General features: G+C 50.2%; 1 protein-coding gene across 2 annotated transcripts in view; it reads right to left on the reverse strand.

Moving 5' to 3' along the window:
- Positions 1-16,174, reverse strand: part of LOC135920485 (chymotrypsinogen A-like) — a 234,800-nt gene that overhangs the window by 32,566 nt on the left and 186,060 nt on the right. For both annotated transcript variants that reach the window (XM_070529009.1, XM_070529010.1), the window contains exon 7: positions 7,791-7,950. In XM_070529009.1, the coding sequence (XP_070385110.1) occupies positions 7,791-7,950 (160 nt within the window). The remainder of the gene's footprint in view (positions 1-7,790; positions 7,951-16,174) is intronic.

The raw sequence follows: 16,174 nt of genomic DNA on the forward strand, positions 1-16,174 counted from the left end.
GATCTCACGGCACCATGACTGGCCAGCCTAAATAAACCGTGGCTACGGCGGCTACCTCTTCGCTCCGCCCTCCAAATATAGTAGATACTTGTTCGCAATCTACAAGAATAACAAGAAAATAAACTTTATTAAAAACAATGGTCCGACAGTTTTGGTTATGAGGGCCTCGGGTGACGCCTACAAGTCCTTGGACTCGGGCGGCATCTTCGGCTTGCCGGATGACACAGATCTGGTCTTCCAGCTCTGAACTTGTGAGAGCCGCCTCCCTGCGGCGGCAACGCCGACGGAGAAGATCCCCGGCGGCCCCCGCAGCTGGGGCATCGTCGGGGAGGAGCGAGCTCGAGGCGTCCGCTGCTAGAGGCCGCGGTTATGGACGCGTCGCGAACGGTGGCGGTTTCGGTATCATTGTTGCTGGCACATTCCCAGAGCATCTGTTGCAGCGTTGCTCTGGGTCCGCATGTTTTACCCGCATCTTTCGGCGTAGAACTGTCTACAGTAGCTGTGTCCGTACGCTTTACACGCATCATTCGGCGTATAACTGTCTACAGTAGCTGCCTGGATCTCATTTTTGTTTCACGGTCTTTCACCAGAAGGGATAGGTGGTTTTTACATATTGAAACGTGGGGAAGTGACCGCCTTCCCACCTATGACTAAAGAGCTGACGGACTCAAAGTTACTCGGAGTCACCCAATATATTGACTGGCCGATATTCAAATTTATTGTGGAGTACGGCTGTTGTCATGCCTTATCCTCTAGCCTAGAGGACACTACAAAAGGTGCCTAGAGGCGGCCACTCATTTGCTTTCGAGAACGTCTACATGCACCGACTACGATACTGAGCTTGAGAAGCTTCGTGCAATTCGTCACCGTGCAGAGCGACAATGTAGGCTTACAAAGCCCGCAGATTACTTGAGGTTTGTCAGGACGTACTCAAAAGAAAACTCAGTGTCGCATGGACAAGCTCGCATCGAAAAGATGGATGTCGTTCTGCGAGTATCTGTATCCGTAAAAGCCTTTTTCTCACATATGGAGAACTGTCACATTTCGTGTTCTTGGCCCTTCACCAGTAATGAAGAGACGTTGGCGTCGCTGACGATTTCTGCAGGACGACTGCTGGCGAAACTAGTTGCGCTGGAACATCGACGCTTGACCACTCGCCGATTTCACGCGGCCCTCGCATGGGCAGTCCTTTTACTATGAAAGAACTCGAATCTGCACTTGCCCTGTGCAGGCGTTCATCATCAACAGGACCCGATGGTATAACCTAGCGTGCTCTGTGTAATCTTGGCGAAGAGGCTGGGAAAATGTTCCCGCTATTGTTCAACAATTCCTCGCATACAGGGACGATTCCCGAGGAATGAAACACTACTCACTTAATTCCACTGCTCAAGCCTGGCAAGCTGCCTCTACACATTTCTCCATATCGACCGACTGCTCTTGCTAACTGTATCGGAAAACTAATGGAGAGAATGGTTCGAGCACGTATACAATGGTATCTTGAACAATAAGAGGCATATCCAGACGAAATGACCGGTTTCAGGCACGGTCATTCTTCTGTAGACAACGTTGTCGACTTGGTGACGTACGTCGAGCCCCAGAATTCCTGTAAATGATAATATGTTGCTTGTTTCTGGATGTTAAAGAGGCATATGATAACGTAACACACAGAGCGACCTTCCGCACGGTAAAAGAATTATGACTTGGCGGCAAGATCTACTTCTGGATTAGTAGCTGCGCATAACACGAGATCCTTTTTCATAGTTACCGAGGATACCGAACCTCACAGCATTACGGTAACCATAGGGTCCTTTAGGGCGGAGTGTGAGCCCAGCGTTCTTCAATCTAACACTCATTGGACTCGCCGACAACCTTCCATGCACCGTTCGGCTTTCCTTCTATGCCGACGACATTTGTACGCGTATGTGGACGTTGGGTGTGGCACGACTTCAGCTTCGCGCGCGGCTTCAAACGGCAGGCACTTTAAGATCATTATATTTTCGGGAACAAGGACTTCAAATATTATGTGAAAGTGAGCGGTGGTGGCATTTACCAGGATACCAGTGTCTCCACACGTGACACCCGGCGACGGGCAGCTGATCTCGTACAGCACAAGTCACATATTTTTGGAGGAGGGATATTGAAAGAAATCTCTTCTGGACCCCTCCTGTGAATTTTATAAATAAACATCTGACGAGAATTTGCCATATGTTTCGGTTCTTAGCAGGAAAGACCCGGGGAGTGTCAATACACTCTATGCTGCAACTGTACAGATTCCTCTTTATTGGATTCCTGTGATACAGCCTGCCGCTCAGCGTCAACCCGTCCAGAAAAAAATGGCTGTGGCTTAGGTAAGGTTAACATTTTCGTGACTGCGGGAAATTTGGTAGTTTTAGGGTAGTCTAGTAATTATTTTTTTTCCTGCCACAGGAAATAATTCATGTTGAAGTGTATGGTATCCAATTGTAGAAGAAGAAATTATCTTTCCAACGGTATTAATTTAAAACAACATTTTTATTAATAATAGTACGAAAAAAATTAAGCAAAACGAAAAAATTGCAACATAAATGAGAAAGATCGATAAAAACATCAATGCTGCTTTGCACAAAACAATATTTAAAAAAATCGAAATATACATTTTCAACAAAAGGGCCATATGAAATCAGCCTGCAAATATTAGCTCTGCATCTACAAAAGTTCTTCAGTTACACAAGAAAACATTACACCTAGTGTCGTCTATCGTGCCACCGTGCGAAGCAGTTTCTCGATGAAGTGAAACAGAGGTTAGCTGCACGTTTCGCAGATTTGTTTTCTGCGCAACTTTTCTTTATTCATAGCATAGTATACACTTTCTATATCTTTCCATTTTTTGTATTTGATGCTGTTGAAACTAAGGTGCGCTCCGAGAGGGAACAACAGGCGCAACTGGGGGGTCCGCAAAATGTGGCTCATCATATCCCAGCAGCTGGTCGATTAGTTCTAACCTGAAGGGAAACTGGTTGAAGTGCAAACTTCGCGATAATTCTGGGACTTCTGGATGCTGCTGATGATGCTCGTCAAACATCATAAAGCTATTTACTACAGCTATATCGATACAGTGGAAAAACAGTGTCTTCCACCAACGCACGGACTTCATAAGAATGTTGTAGGATCCGATGAGCTGGTCAGATTTATCCACTCCAAGCATGCCCACATTGTATTTCTTGATCAGCACCGGCTTTTTCACGGACACTTCTGTCCTCATATTCCCAACTTTCTTTCTTCGCTTTGTAAGGACGAGTTTATTCGCTGTCTGCGCGGTAGACATATTCACAACCCGCCTGTCTTTCCATTGCAAGTACAAAACATCCTGCTCCCGCAGCCATCGAACTCTGCCTTCTATTTTCGCTTTTCGCCTTCTTTTCCCACTGTGTGCCTTTGAGTTCACTTAGAAAGCCACGCCGATCTTTCCACATTATCCCACATGGAAGTGTCTTGCGCTCCACTAAATGAACAAACAAAGATGTGGAAGTGTAGGAATTGGCCAAAGATATGATGCAACCCTGATCACGATAATTTTCCACAGCCGCGTCACAACATCGAATGCCAAACCTTGCACGCTAGGTTCTTCGCGCTTTCCCGTATAGACGCTCAACTGAACAGTGTACCCCGTTTCTGAATCTGCCAAAACCCATAATTTGTAACCCCATTTGATCACTTTATCCCTCATGTACTGGCGAATTCCAGACCGACCTTTTGATTTCACCATTTTCTCCCCGACGGAGAGGTTCCGACGCGGTTGAAAAAATAACGTGGAAGAATCGTTGATGTGCTGAAGCAGAGAGGATATGCGGTGAAGCTTGCCATGGGATGCGACCGTCGTCTTCCCTGGATCAGACACCCTCAGGAAGGCAAGCAACGCCTTCAACCATTTCCTTGGCATCACTGTAGGCAGAAGAAGCCCGGAGAATAATCTGCATGTGCTCCAATAACAATGCAAGCATCGGACTTGCACGATTCCCATGTATACGAGATGTCTGATGAACTTGAGCACCTCCTCTTGAGTGACTTCCTTCCGCGATCTATCTCTCGCTGTACGTGGGCTTCTCGAAAATATGCATCCGCGCATACTTATTTGTGTTGTTGCATATATCCCTGATGATTTCGGCGGCGAAAAACAACAAGAAATTGACGGCTTTTACGAACCGCCGCGCAGCACTCCGGAGCGCGATTCCAAGGTCCACTCCCGGCGGTCTTCATATACAAAACTCCACTCTGCGTGGCCGCCGGCAAATGGTCCTGTCTGAATGACATTGACACCCTGCAGATAGGAACTGTCCCCTTTAGAACATGCCGGAAATCCTTACGATGCGATAACACGGTCCGAGAAGAAAGCAAAACTCACCGGCGGATACCTGTCGATGTTCCACGGCGGTTTGCTGCACTGTCGTCGTCCGTACTGAAGTCCGACGAATCGAAGTCGTCTTCCGAGTTTGTGGTGCTGTGATCATCCACAAATTCGAGCCCACATGCGTCGGAATCCGTCCAAACTCGCCATTTCCATGGAGCGGATGCACACGACGTAAATGCCATCTCGAAAACAACGAGCGCTCGTCACCCCGACCATGCAGGCGCTTTAAAAATCCCTACACAGTGGAAAAGAGAAACACAAATCTGAACCTGATAAAATAGTCTCTCGTTAACCTGTTCGAGGGCGCTAGCTGTCCTAAGCGCTCGGAGAGGCACCAAAATTCGAACTTGTACCATCGAGAACATACTGTCGACGGGAATAGGTGCGGTCACGAAAGTGTTAAGCCCAGGATGCGAAGCATACTAGCCTTTATTTTAGTTGTTGAACCACTGTTTAGCCTGGTGAACTGCTGTTGCTTGGCTATATTTGGTTCGGCTAGACGAAGAAACAACTCATGCGTTACTCTTCTTCGCCTTCAAGAGTGGAACGCGACAACGTTCCCGTCGACCCGCCAAGGGGTGTAAGACAATGGGCTACGGCGCAGCGACTACGCGCCCCGCATTGGACGCGGTGAGCGTCGAGCAACGCAGCGTTCGGCGCGGCAACGAAATGTGCGCCTGAGCAAGCGACGCACGCCTGAGCCTTAGAAACAGCTCGTTTCTAAGGCAACACCGCATTCACTAGAGGCGCTTTTGTACCGCTTTGAAGCATCGTACTCGTGGCTCAGTGGTAGCGTCTCCGTCTCACACTCCGGAGACCCTGGTTCGATTCCCACCCAGCCCATCTTGCAAGAGTTGAGCCAAAGCCACCTAGAAAATCAGTCTCTGTAGCACGCCGCAACCTTCGCTTCTCATTCCAACGAGCAGCTCTGTCTCCAGGAGGCATCTCACCTCGTCAGTGTCAAGCAGAGGCAAGCGCAGCTGCTTATATACCGCCGCGACGCCGCGAGCGACGGCGTGAGTTGGAGGCCCGTTTCTCCTCTGTCGTGACGTCACGGTGTCACGTGGTATTGAAGGCGACACCGCCGCGCCTGAGGAGCTGGGTTGAGCTCTCGTAATATGCTTCGCATAATAACCTGAATACAATGCAGGTACCAAAGTCCAAGCCCTCCGGACAAGCCTTGGTCTACCGCGGAGTACGTCAACGACAGATGTTATAGCAATCGCTTAGGATTACACTACCATAACGCATACTACCATTGGGACAATGCGTGTGCACATAAGACACTTCGCGGGGACCCCTGCCACCACCTCGCAAGTCTTCCAGTAGAAAGGTCCCACACGCAACTGTCTGCGCATCGTGCCTCCCTTACATCGCGGTACGCACCTGCGGTAAGGCCTTCGATTCCTCAATGGTGTGCGAGCCGTACTCAGATAAACCTCACAATCCCAGGACCTGAGAAAAAGTCGGACTTACCGTCATCTGCAGTTAAGCAACTTAGTTTACGTACGAGAAATACAGCGACTGCACACACGTGTATACTGATCGGCATTAACATCAATGAACTACCTCAACCAGTTCCGGTGGAGCTGTCGTTGTTCACACAAGGGGAATAACCCAATGGTTCAAGACTTCCCATGTCACTAGGTATACAGCTGCAGAGATCGCCGCTTTCCGCAGTGCGCTTCGGGTGAACTTTACAGAGAGTCCTGAAAAATGGGCCGTTTTCTGCTATCCAAGGCTGGCCTTACAATGTATTCAGTCGTTTTTCCGAAATTAAACGCACGGTCAACTGACATGCGAAGTCGTCAGTTGATCACTTTTGATAAATAGGCCATGATCTACTTTTCTAGACTTTTCTCTTTTCAGTGGGTACCAGGCCATTGCGGTATCATTGGAAATGATGACGCAGATACGGCAGCTCAGACCTAAAACCAATAAAACCGCTGCGTCCCCATTGCTATCTCAAAAACACACGCTGCGAGACAGCTTCGTATTCCAGAACGCACACTCGTTAGCTGAGCGGGATATGTTCTTGTGGGTGGGCAGCGCGACCCGGACGAAGGACAAAAGAAAGGACACAACACGAGCGCAGACTAACAATTGTGTTGTGTTGTGTAACAACGTGTTGTGTCCTTTCTTTTGTCCTTCGTCCGGGTCGCGCTGCCCACCCACAAGAGTATGTTCAATCACCAACTCGCCCAGCTTGCCGTCTTAATTCAACTGAGCGGGATACCGCACGTACAAGGTGCTGCAGAATGCACAGCCAAACCCTTCCCTGCAACTCGAACATTCGGCCGAACTGCACTGACGCAACGTGTCTTTCTGTGTCGGTTGTGGTTGGGCGTTGCCTTGACGAAAGCTTATTCGGCAGTAACTAGAAAAGCTGACTGAAGTGCATGTGATGTCTGCGGCTGCAAAGAACATTGACCACCTATTGTGGCACTGTCCTCAATTTGAAGCATAAATACCATGTATGTCATACGCATCAGGAAACTAGATCATCGTCCTCTAGTGAACAGACAATACTAGGACACCGTCCCCACCGATCATCGGTTCAGAAGGCAGTGACAGCACTTTTGTGCTTTCAGAGAACATTATGAAACATCGTTCCAGCGCAGAATTGAACACGAACGAGAAGGACAACTCGAACGCCGGACTTGAGATTTTGAACGCCAGAGATTTTCGAAGCCTTTTGTATCTCTAATGAAAACAATTACTGCATCAGTGCTCCTTCTGTTGTGCTCGGGAAAGAACTTAATTATCTCTGGGCAAACGCGTGTGTCGAATCGGCTTGGTAGGGCGGGTGATGAGCAAGATTGTACTTGAGTGATGAGGAAAGATGTGTGTACATAAAGTCCGCTTTTCCGCGAATAATATTTAGTTGAAGTCCGGCGTTCGTGTTGTCCTCTTCTCGTCTGTGTTCTATTGTGCGCTGTATCGATGCTTCATAATGGCAATCACAACCAACTAGCCCAGCTGTCCATACTTAGCTTTCTGAGAACGTCTGGCTTGTGCGAGCGCCTTCGATTCTGTAGTGTATACAGAATCGAATCGAATATGGTGTCTGCGCACGTATCTCAACCCCCTTCTTTCTCTTCCTTCTTTCTGTTACCTTTCTCCGTTCCCGCAGCATAGTTTACTCAACCGGACCGTTGACTGGTCAACATAGCCCTGCCTTGCTTTTATCTCTCTCTCTCTCTTGCCTTACATAGACAATCATCGTGGATGGTTTCTGCCTCAATTTCTTTCTTTCTTTTTGCATATATGTGACTACGGGACGTACAACTGACAAACTATTTGTCAACTTGTGAGTGCAACGATAGCGTATTTTGAAATTTCGTTTGCGGTTGTGATATACTGTACAAAACGGCACTCCACCCCTTTAAACGTTCACTCTCACCTCTTGTCTGTCCCCACCCAGTTGCAAAGCACTCGCCGTTCCGAAGCAAATCGGTGCCTCTTTCTGGCAGACAAATAGGCCTCACTTTGTCGGTGAAGTTTACGGGCATGTCAAGCTTGACCAGGCCAATATCGTAGTTCTTGTTGAAAGCGCTGAAGTTCTGAAAGAAAAATAGTATTCTTGAGAAATGTTTTTCAAATGAGGCATGATCAGTGCGAGATGCTTGTTTATTTATATGGAATTCCCTCAGGGCCGAAGCATTACATAAATACACAATCAGAAAAAAGAGCCATTACTGATACAACAAAAATATAAAAGAGAGGACGAATTACTAACGATTATTCGCAGGAAGAAAAATTTATCGTGTTTATACAATGTTACCTAGGGCATTAAGAAAAAAAACCCACAGACAAAAAAAAACGAAACGCAATAGGATTATTACAAATGAAGAAGCTAAAACATACACAAGTCTTTTCCAAACAATGTTAGCTAAGGTGTTTTTAAAGTATTTATGGTACTGAAGTGTTGCCATTTCCGTGGGAAGTTAATTCCATTCAACAAATGTGCATGGAAGAAAGAAAAATGAAAAGGAGTTTGTTCTGCAGGGTCGTATGCTGACCTTCTTAGCATTATCTAATATTCTAGGTACGAATTGCGGTAACAATAGCAATTCGCTTTGTAGCTGAGGCTGCTAAAATATTTTATGAAAGAGGCATAGACGAAGCTGCTTGTGAAGCAGTGCGAGAGATGGTAGATTAGGAGTCGATTTTGTTGAGGTTATGCTTGCAGTTCTGCTATAGTGAGAAAGAGTATGACGCATTACAGTGCGGTCGCAATGACGCAGCCACTGTATGTCAAGAATATTTATCTTTGTCATTAGTGGACGCCTCGCACGAACGAACCTCCAGTCATCGCGATTTCCTCTTGTTTGTATGGTGCTTCGACTTTCTTCTCTTTTTTTTGTCATGCATCGTCGCCCTCCTTGTATTCGGAAGAAATCAGCCAATCAACAAGCAAAGGAACTAGATTTCAGGATCGCCAGTCAGCCTATAGAGTCTGTGAAGGAGTACATTTACGTAGGTGAATTAATCGCAGGAAACCCTGATCACGAGAAGGAAACTCATAGAACAATAAAAATGGGTTGGATCACATATGGCAGACATAGTCAGCTCCAGACTAGAAGCTTACCATTATCATTGAAAAGGAAGGTGTACAATCAGTGCATTTTACCGGTGCTGAAATATGGGGCAGAGACTTTGAGACTCACAAAGAAGTTTGAGAACAAGTTAAGGACCGCACAGAGAGCCGTGGAACGAAGAATGCTAGGCATAACATTGAGAGACAGAAAGAGAGCGCTTTGTATCAGAGAGCAAACGGGTATAGCCAATATTCTAACTGACATTAAGAGAAAGGAAATGGCGCTTGGCAGGTCATGTACTGCCTAGGTTAGATAACCGTTGGGACAATGGGGGTTACAGAATGGGTGCCAAGAGAAGGAAAGCGTGCTAGAAAAATGCAGAAGACTACGTGGTGCGATGAAATTAGGAAATTCGTGGGTGCTGGTTGGAATCGGTTGGCGCAGGTCAGGGGTAACTGGAGATCGCAGGGAGAGGCCTTCGTCCTGTAGTGGACATAAAATAGGCTGATTGTTAATAAAATTATTATTATTTCCACAGTGTCTTCTTTTCTTCACAAATTTTCTATCCTGACCAATCAACAGTTTGGCTTTGTTTCAGGGCGTGGTGCTGTGGCACTGCTTGAGGCATTTTCAGATGAACTGTTCTCAGCATTCGATCAGAATCTTTTCACGTGTGCCCTATTTTTAGATGTAGCGAAAGCGTTTGACCCCCTGAATCATCAAATCTCGTTAAGCAAACTGCATTTTTGGCGATTTCGTGGGCTTTTTTTCAAAGCATATTTAGCGCCAGCAAACAAGGACGTAAGGGAGACGACAACACAATGCGCTAACTTCAACAACTTGATTTTCAGGAAGTACACCTATATAAACCATGCACAGTGACGCCACCTTATCCAAACCTTATCCATCCAAAAAAGGCGTCTCCTTATCTAACAGGTCGATTGAAGGGGCACTAACACACGTGTCTCCATTGCGCCAGATAGCCTGCGCTTCAATGATCTCGCAGATAGCGCAGGCTATCTGGCGGAATAGAGACACGTGTGTTAGTGCCCCTTCAATCGACCTGTTAGATAAGGAGACGGCTTTTTTGGATGGATAAGGTTTGGATAAGATGGCGCCACTGAGCATGGTTTATATAGGTGTACTTCCTGAAAATCAAGTTGTTGAAGTTAGCGCATTGTGTTGTCGTCTCCCTTCCGTCCTTGTTTGCTGGCGCTAAATATGCTTCCAATTTCCCAACACGCCCAAAAATGGCAATGCTTTTTTTCAATGTTCTCGAAAATTACTTGAGCAATAGATTTCAGGTGATCTCTACTGATGATAAGGGCGTTTTTAGTTCTAAGCTGTCGGTAAAAACTGCAGTTCCTCTGGGGTCCATTTTGTCGCAATTGTTGCTTAATATCTTCGTTAACGACTTCCCTTTGGTAATTTCGAAATGCTCAGTATTCCAATATGCTGACGACACTGTATATTATTGGCGAAACATCTATCCTATATAACGTCCACTGATATGTTGCAAAATGACGTGTACAAGGTAATGCTTTGGTTCTCTAATAATGGAATTGTTGTAAATGCCCAAAAACACAACTTGTTTGTTTTCGCTCCCCACTTGATACTACAGTTATTAACATGCCTGTCTACTTGCGTGAGTCGGACTGTGTTCATTGTAAATGTGCGCCTAAAAGCAGCATGCAGGGGCTTACCAGGTGATGTTGGAAGAAATCTACGCGCGCGCGCTTGCAAGAGCAGCATGCGCGTGCTTATCGCGTGGTTGGGCAGAAAACGATATGCGCGCGGAGCTAAAAGCAGCATGCAGGGGCTTACCAGGTGATGTTGGCAGAAATCGACGCGTGCGCTCTTGCACGAGCAGCATGCGCGTGCTTATCGCGTGGTTGGGCAGAAAACGATATGCGCGCGGAGCTAAAAGCAGCATGCAGGGGCTTACCAGGTGATGTTGGCAGTAATCGACGCGTGCGCTCTTGCACGAGCAGCATGCGCGTGCTTATCGCGTGGTTGGGCAGAAAACGATATGCGCGCGGAGCTAAAAGCAGCATGCAGGGGCTTACCAGGTGATGTTGGCAGAAATCGACGCGTGCGCTCTTGCACGAGCAGCATGCGCGTGCTTATCGCGTGGTTGGGCAGAAAACGATATGCGCGCGCAGCTAAAAGCAGCATGCAGGGGCTTACCAGGTGATGTTGGCAGTAATGGACGCGTGCTCTCTTGCACGAGCAGCATGCGCGTGCTTATCGCGTGGTTGGGCAGAAAACGATATGCGCGCGGAGCTAAAAGCAGCATGCAGGGGCTTACCAGGTGATGTTGGCAGTAATCGACGCGTGCGCTCTTGCACGAGCAGCATGCGCGTGCTTATCGCGTGGTTGGGCAGAAAACGATATGCGCGCGGAGCTAAAAGCAGCATGCAGGGGCTTACCAGGTGATGTTGGAAGAAATCGACGCGTGCGCTCTTGCACGAGCAGCATGCGCGTGCTTATCGCGTGGTTGGGCAGAAAACGATATGCGCGCGGAGCTAAAAGCAGCATGCAGGGGCTTACCAGGTGATGTTGGAAGAAATCGACGCGTGCGCTCTTGCACGAGCAGCATGCGCGTGCTTATCGCGTGGTTGGGCAGAAAACGATATGAGCGCGGAGCTAAAAGCAGCATGCAGGTGCTTACCAGGTGATGTTGGCAGAAATCGACGCGTGCGCTCTTGCACGAGCAGCATGCGCGTGCTTATCGCGTGGTTGGGCAGAAAACGATATGCGCGCGGAGCTAAAAGCAGCATGCAGGGGCTTACCAGGTGATGTTGGAAGAAATCGACGCGTGCGCTCTTGCACGAGCAGCATGCGCGTGCTTATCGCGTGGTTGGGCAGAAAACGATATGCGCGCGGAGCTAAAAGCAGCATGCAGGGGCTTGCCAGGTGATGTTGGAAGAAATCGACGCGTGCGCTCTTGCACGAGCAGCATGCGCGTGCTTATCGCGTGGTTGGGCAGAAAACGATATGCGCGCAGAGCTAAAAGCAGCATGCAGGGGCTTACCAGGTGATGTTGGCAGAAATCGACGCGTGCGCTCTTGCACGAGCAGCATGCGCGTGCTTATCGCGTGGTTGGGCAGAAAGCGATATGCGCGCGGAGCTAAAAGCAGCATGCAGGGGCTTGCCAGGTGATGTTGGCAGAAATCGACGCGTGCGCTCTTGCACGAGCAGCATGCGCGTGCTTATCGCGTGGTTGGGCAGAAAACGATATGCGCGCGGAGCTAAAAGCAGCATGCAGGGGCTTACCAGGTGATGTTGGAAGAAATCGACGCGTGCGCTCTTGCACGAGCAGCATGCGCGTGCTAATCGCGTGGTTGGGCAGAAAACGATATGCGCGCGGAGCTAAAAGCAGCATGCAGGGGCTTGCCAGGTGATGTTGGAAGAAATCGACGCGTGCGCTCTTGCACGAGCAGCATGCGCGTGCTTATCGCGTGGTTTGGCAGAAAACGATATGCGCGCAGAGCTAAAAGCAGCATGCAGGGGCTTACCAGGTGATGTTGGAAGAAATCGACGCGTGCGCTCTTGCACGAGCAGCATGCGCGTGCTTATCGCGTGGTTGGGCAGAAAACGATATGCGCGCGGAGCTAAAAGCAGCATGCAGGGGCTTACCAGGTGATGTTGGCAGAAATCGACGCGTGCGCTCTTGCATGAGCAGCATGCGCGTGCTTATCGCGTGGTTGGGCAGAAAACGATATGAGCGCGGAGCTAAAAGCAGAATGCAGGGGCTTACCAGGTGATGTTGGCAGAAATCGACGCGTGCGCTCTTGCACGAGCAGCATGCGCGTGCTTATCGCGTGGTTGGGCAGAAAACGATATGCGCGCGGAGCTAAAAGCAGCATGGAGGTGCTTACCAGGTGATGTTGGCAGAAATCGACGCGTGCGCTCTTGCACGAGCAGCATGCGCGTGCTTATCGCGTGGTTGGGCAGAAAACGATATGCGCGCAGAGCTAAAAGCAGCATGCAGGGGCTTACCAGGTGATGTTGGAAGAAATCGACGCGTGCGCTCTTGCACGAGCAGCATGCGCGTGCTTATCGCGTTGTTGGGCAGAAAACGATATGTGCGCGGAGCTAAAAGCAGCATGCAGGGGCTTACCAGGTGATGTTGGAAGCAATCGACGCGTGCGCTCTTGCACGAGCAGCATGCGCGTGCTTATCGCGTGGTTGGGCAGAAAACGATATGCGCGCAGAGCTAAAAGCAGCATGCAGGGGCTTACCAGGTGATGTTGGCAGAAGTCGACGCGTGCGCTCTTGCACGAGCAGCATGCGCGTGCTTATCGCGTGGTTGGGCAGAAAACGATATGCGCGCGGAGCTAAAAGCAGCATGGAGGGGCTTGCCAGGTGATGTTGGAAGAAATCTACGCGTGTGCTCTTGCACGAGCAGCATACGCGTGCTTATCGCGTGGTTTGGCAGAAAACGATATGCGCGCGGAGCTAAAAGCAGCATGCAGGGGCTTGCCAGGTGATGTTGTCAGAAACCTACGCGCGCGCGCTTGCAAGAGCAGCATACGCGTGCTTATCGCGTGGTTGGGCAGAAAACGATATGCGCGCAGAGCTAAAAGCAGCATGCAGGGGCTTACCAGGTGATGTTGGCAGAAATCGACGCGTGCGCTCTTGCACGAGCAGCATGCGCGTGCTTATCGCGTGGTTGGGCAGAAAACGATATGCGCGCGGAGCTAAGAGCAGCATGCAGGGGCTTGCCAGGTGATGTTGGCAGAAATCGACGCGTGCGCTCTTGCACGAGCAGCATGCGCGTGCTTATCGCGTGGTTGGGCAGAAAACGATATGCGCGCGGAGCTAAAAGCAGCATGCAGGGGCTTACCAGGTGATGTTGGCAGAAATCGACGCGTGCGCTCTTGCACGAGCAGCATGCGCGTGCTTATCGCGTGGTTGGGCAGAAAACGATATGCGCGCGGAGCTAAAAGCAGCATGCAGGGGCTTACCAGGTGATGTTGGCAGTAATCGACGCGTGCGCTCTTGCACGAGCAGCATGCGCGTGCTTATCGCGTGGTTGGGCAGAAAACGATATGCGCGCGGAGCTAAAAGCAGCATGCAGGGGCTTGCCAGGTGATGTTGGCAGAAATCGACGCGTGCGCTCTTGCACGAGCAGCATGCGCGTGCTTATCGCGTGGTTGGGCAGAAAACGATATGCGCGCGGAGCTAAAAGCAGCATGCAGGGGCTTACCAGGTGATGTTGGCAGAAATCGACGCGTGCGCTCTTGCACGAGCAGCATGCGCGTGCTTATCGCGTGGTTGGGCAGAAAACGATATGCGCGCGGAGCTAAAAGCAGCATGCAGGGGCTTACCAGGTGATGTTGGCAGTAATCGACGCGTGCGCTCTTGCACGAGCAGCATGCGCGTGCTTATCGCGTGGTTGGGCAGAAAACGATATGCGCGCGGAGCTAAAAGCAGCATGCAGGGGCTTACCAGGTGATGTTGGCAGTAATCGACGCGTGCGCTCTTGCACGAGCAGCATGCGCGTGCTTATCGCGTGGTTGGGCAGAAAACGATATGCGCGCGGAGCTAAAAGCAGCATGCAGGGGCTTACCAGGTGATGTTGGAAGAAATCGACGCGTGCGCTCTTGCACGAGCAGCATGCGCGTGCTTATCGCGTGGTTGGGCAGAAAACGATATGCGCGCGGAGCTAAAAGCAGCATGCAGGGGCTTACCAGGTGATGTTGGCAGAAATCGACGCGTGCGCTCTTGCACGAGCAGCATGCGCGTGCTTATCGCGTGGTTGGGCAGAAAACGATATGCGCGCGGAGCTAAAAGCAGCATGCAGGTGCTTACCAGGTGATGTTGGCAGAAATCGACGCGTGCGCTCTTGCACGAGCAGCATGCGCGTGCTTATCGCGTGGTTGGGCAGAAAACGATATGCGCGCGGAGCTAAAAGCAGCATGCAGGGGCTTACCAGGTGATGTTGGAAGAAATCGACGCGTGCGCTCTTGCACGAGCAGCATGCGCGTGCTTATCGCGTGGTTGGGCAGAAAACGATATGCGCGCGGAGCTAAAAGCAGCATGCAGGGGCTTGCCAGGTGATGTTGGAAGAAATCGACGCGTGCGCTCTTGCACGAGCAGCATGCGCGTGCTTATCGCGTGGTTTGGCAGAAAACGATATGCGCGCAGAGCTAAAAGCAGCATGCAGGGGCTTACCAGGTGATGTTGGAAGAAATCGACGCGTGCGCTCTTGCACGAGCAGCATGCGCGTGCTTATCGCGTGGTTGGGCAGAAAACGATATGCGCGCGGAGCTAAAAGCAGCATGCAGGGGCTTACCAGGTGATGTTGGCAGAAATCGACGCGTGCGCTCTTGCATGAGCAGCATGCGCGTGCTTATCGCGTGGTTGGGCAGAAAACGATATGAGCGCGGAGCTAAAAGCAGCATGCAGGGGCTTACCAGGTGATGTTGGCAGAAATCGACGCGTGCGCTCTTGCACGAGCAGCATGCGCGTGCTTATCGCGTGGTTGGGCAGAAAACGATATGCGCGCGGAGCTAAAAGCAGCATGGAGGTGCTTACCAGGTGATGTTGGCAGAAATCGACGCGTGCGCTCTTGCACGAGCAGCATGCGCGTGCTTATCGCGTGGTTGGGCAGAAAACGATATGCGCGCAGAGCTAAAAGCAGCATGCAGGGGCTTACCAGGTGATGTTGGAAGAAATCGACGCGTGCGCTCTTGCACGAGCAGCATGCGCGTGCTTATCGCGTTGTTGGGCAGAAAACGATATGTGCGCGGAGCTAAAAGCAGCATGCAGGGGCTTACCAGGTGATGTTGGAAGCAATCGACGCGTGCGCTCTTGCACGAGCAGCATGCGCGTGCTTATCGCGTGGTTGGGCAGAAAACGATATGCGCGCAGAGCTAAAAGCAGCATGCAGGGGCTTACCAGGTGATGTTGGCAGAAATCGACGCGTGCGCTCTTGCACGAGCAGCATGCGCGTGCTTATCGCGTGGTTGGGCAGAAAACGATATGCGCGCGGAGCTAAAAGCAGCATGGAGGGGCTTGCCAGGTGATGTTGGAAGAAATCTACGCGTGTGCTCTTGCACGAGCAGCATACGCGTGCTTATCGCGTGGTTTGGCAGAAAACGATATGCGCGCGGAGCTAAAAGCAGCATGCAGGGGCTTGCCAGGTGATGTGGCAGAAATCTACGCGCGCGCGCTTGCAAGAGCAGCATACGCGTGCTTATCGCGTGGTTGGGCAGAAAACGATATGCGCGCAGAGCTA

The sequence above is a fragment of the Dermacentor albipictus genome, unplaced genomic scaffold, assembly GCF_038994185.2.
Source record: "Dermacentor albipictus isolate Rhodes 1998 colony unplaced genomic scaffold, USDA_Dalb.pri_finalv2 scaffold_16, whole genome shotgun sequence".
NCBI classification, from domain to species: domain Eukaryota; kingdom Metazoa; phylum Arthropoda; class Arachnida; order Ixodida; family Ixodidae; genus Dermacentor; species Dermacentor albipictus.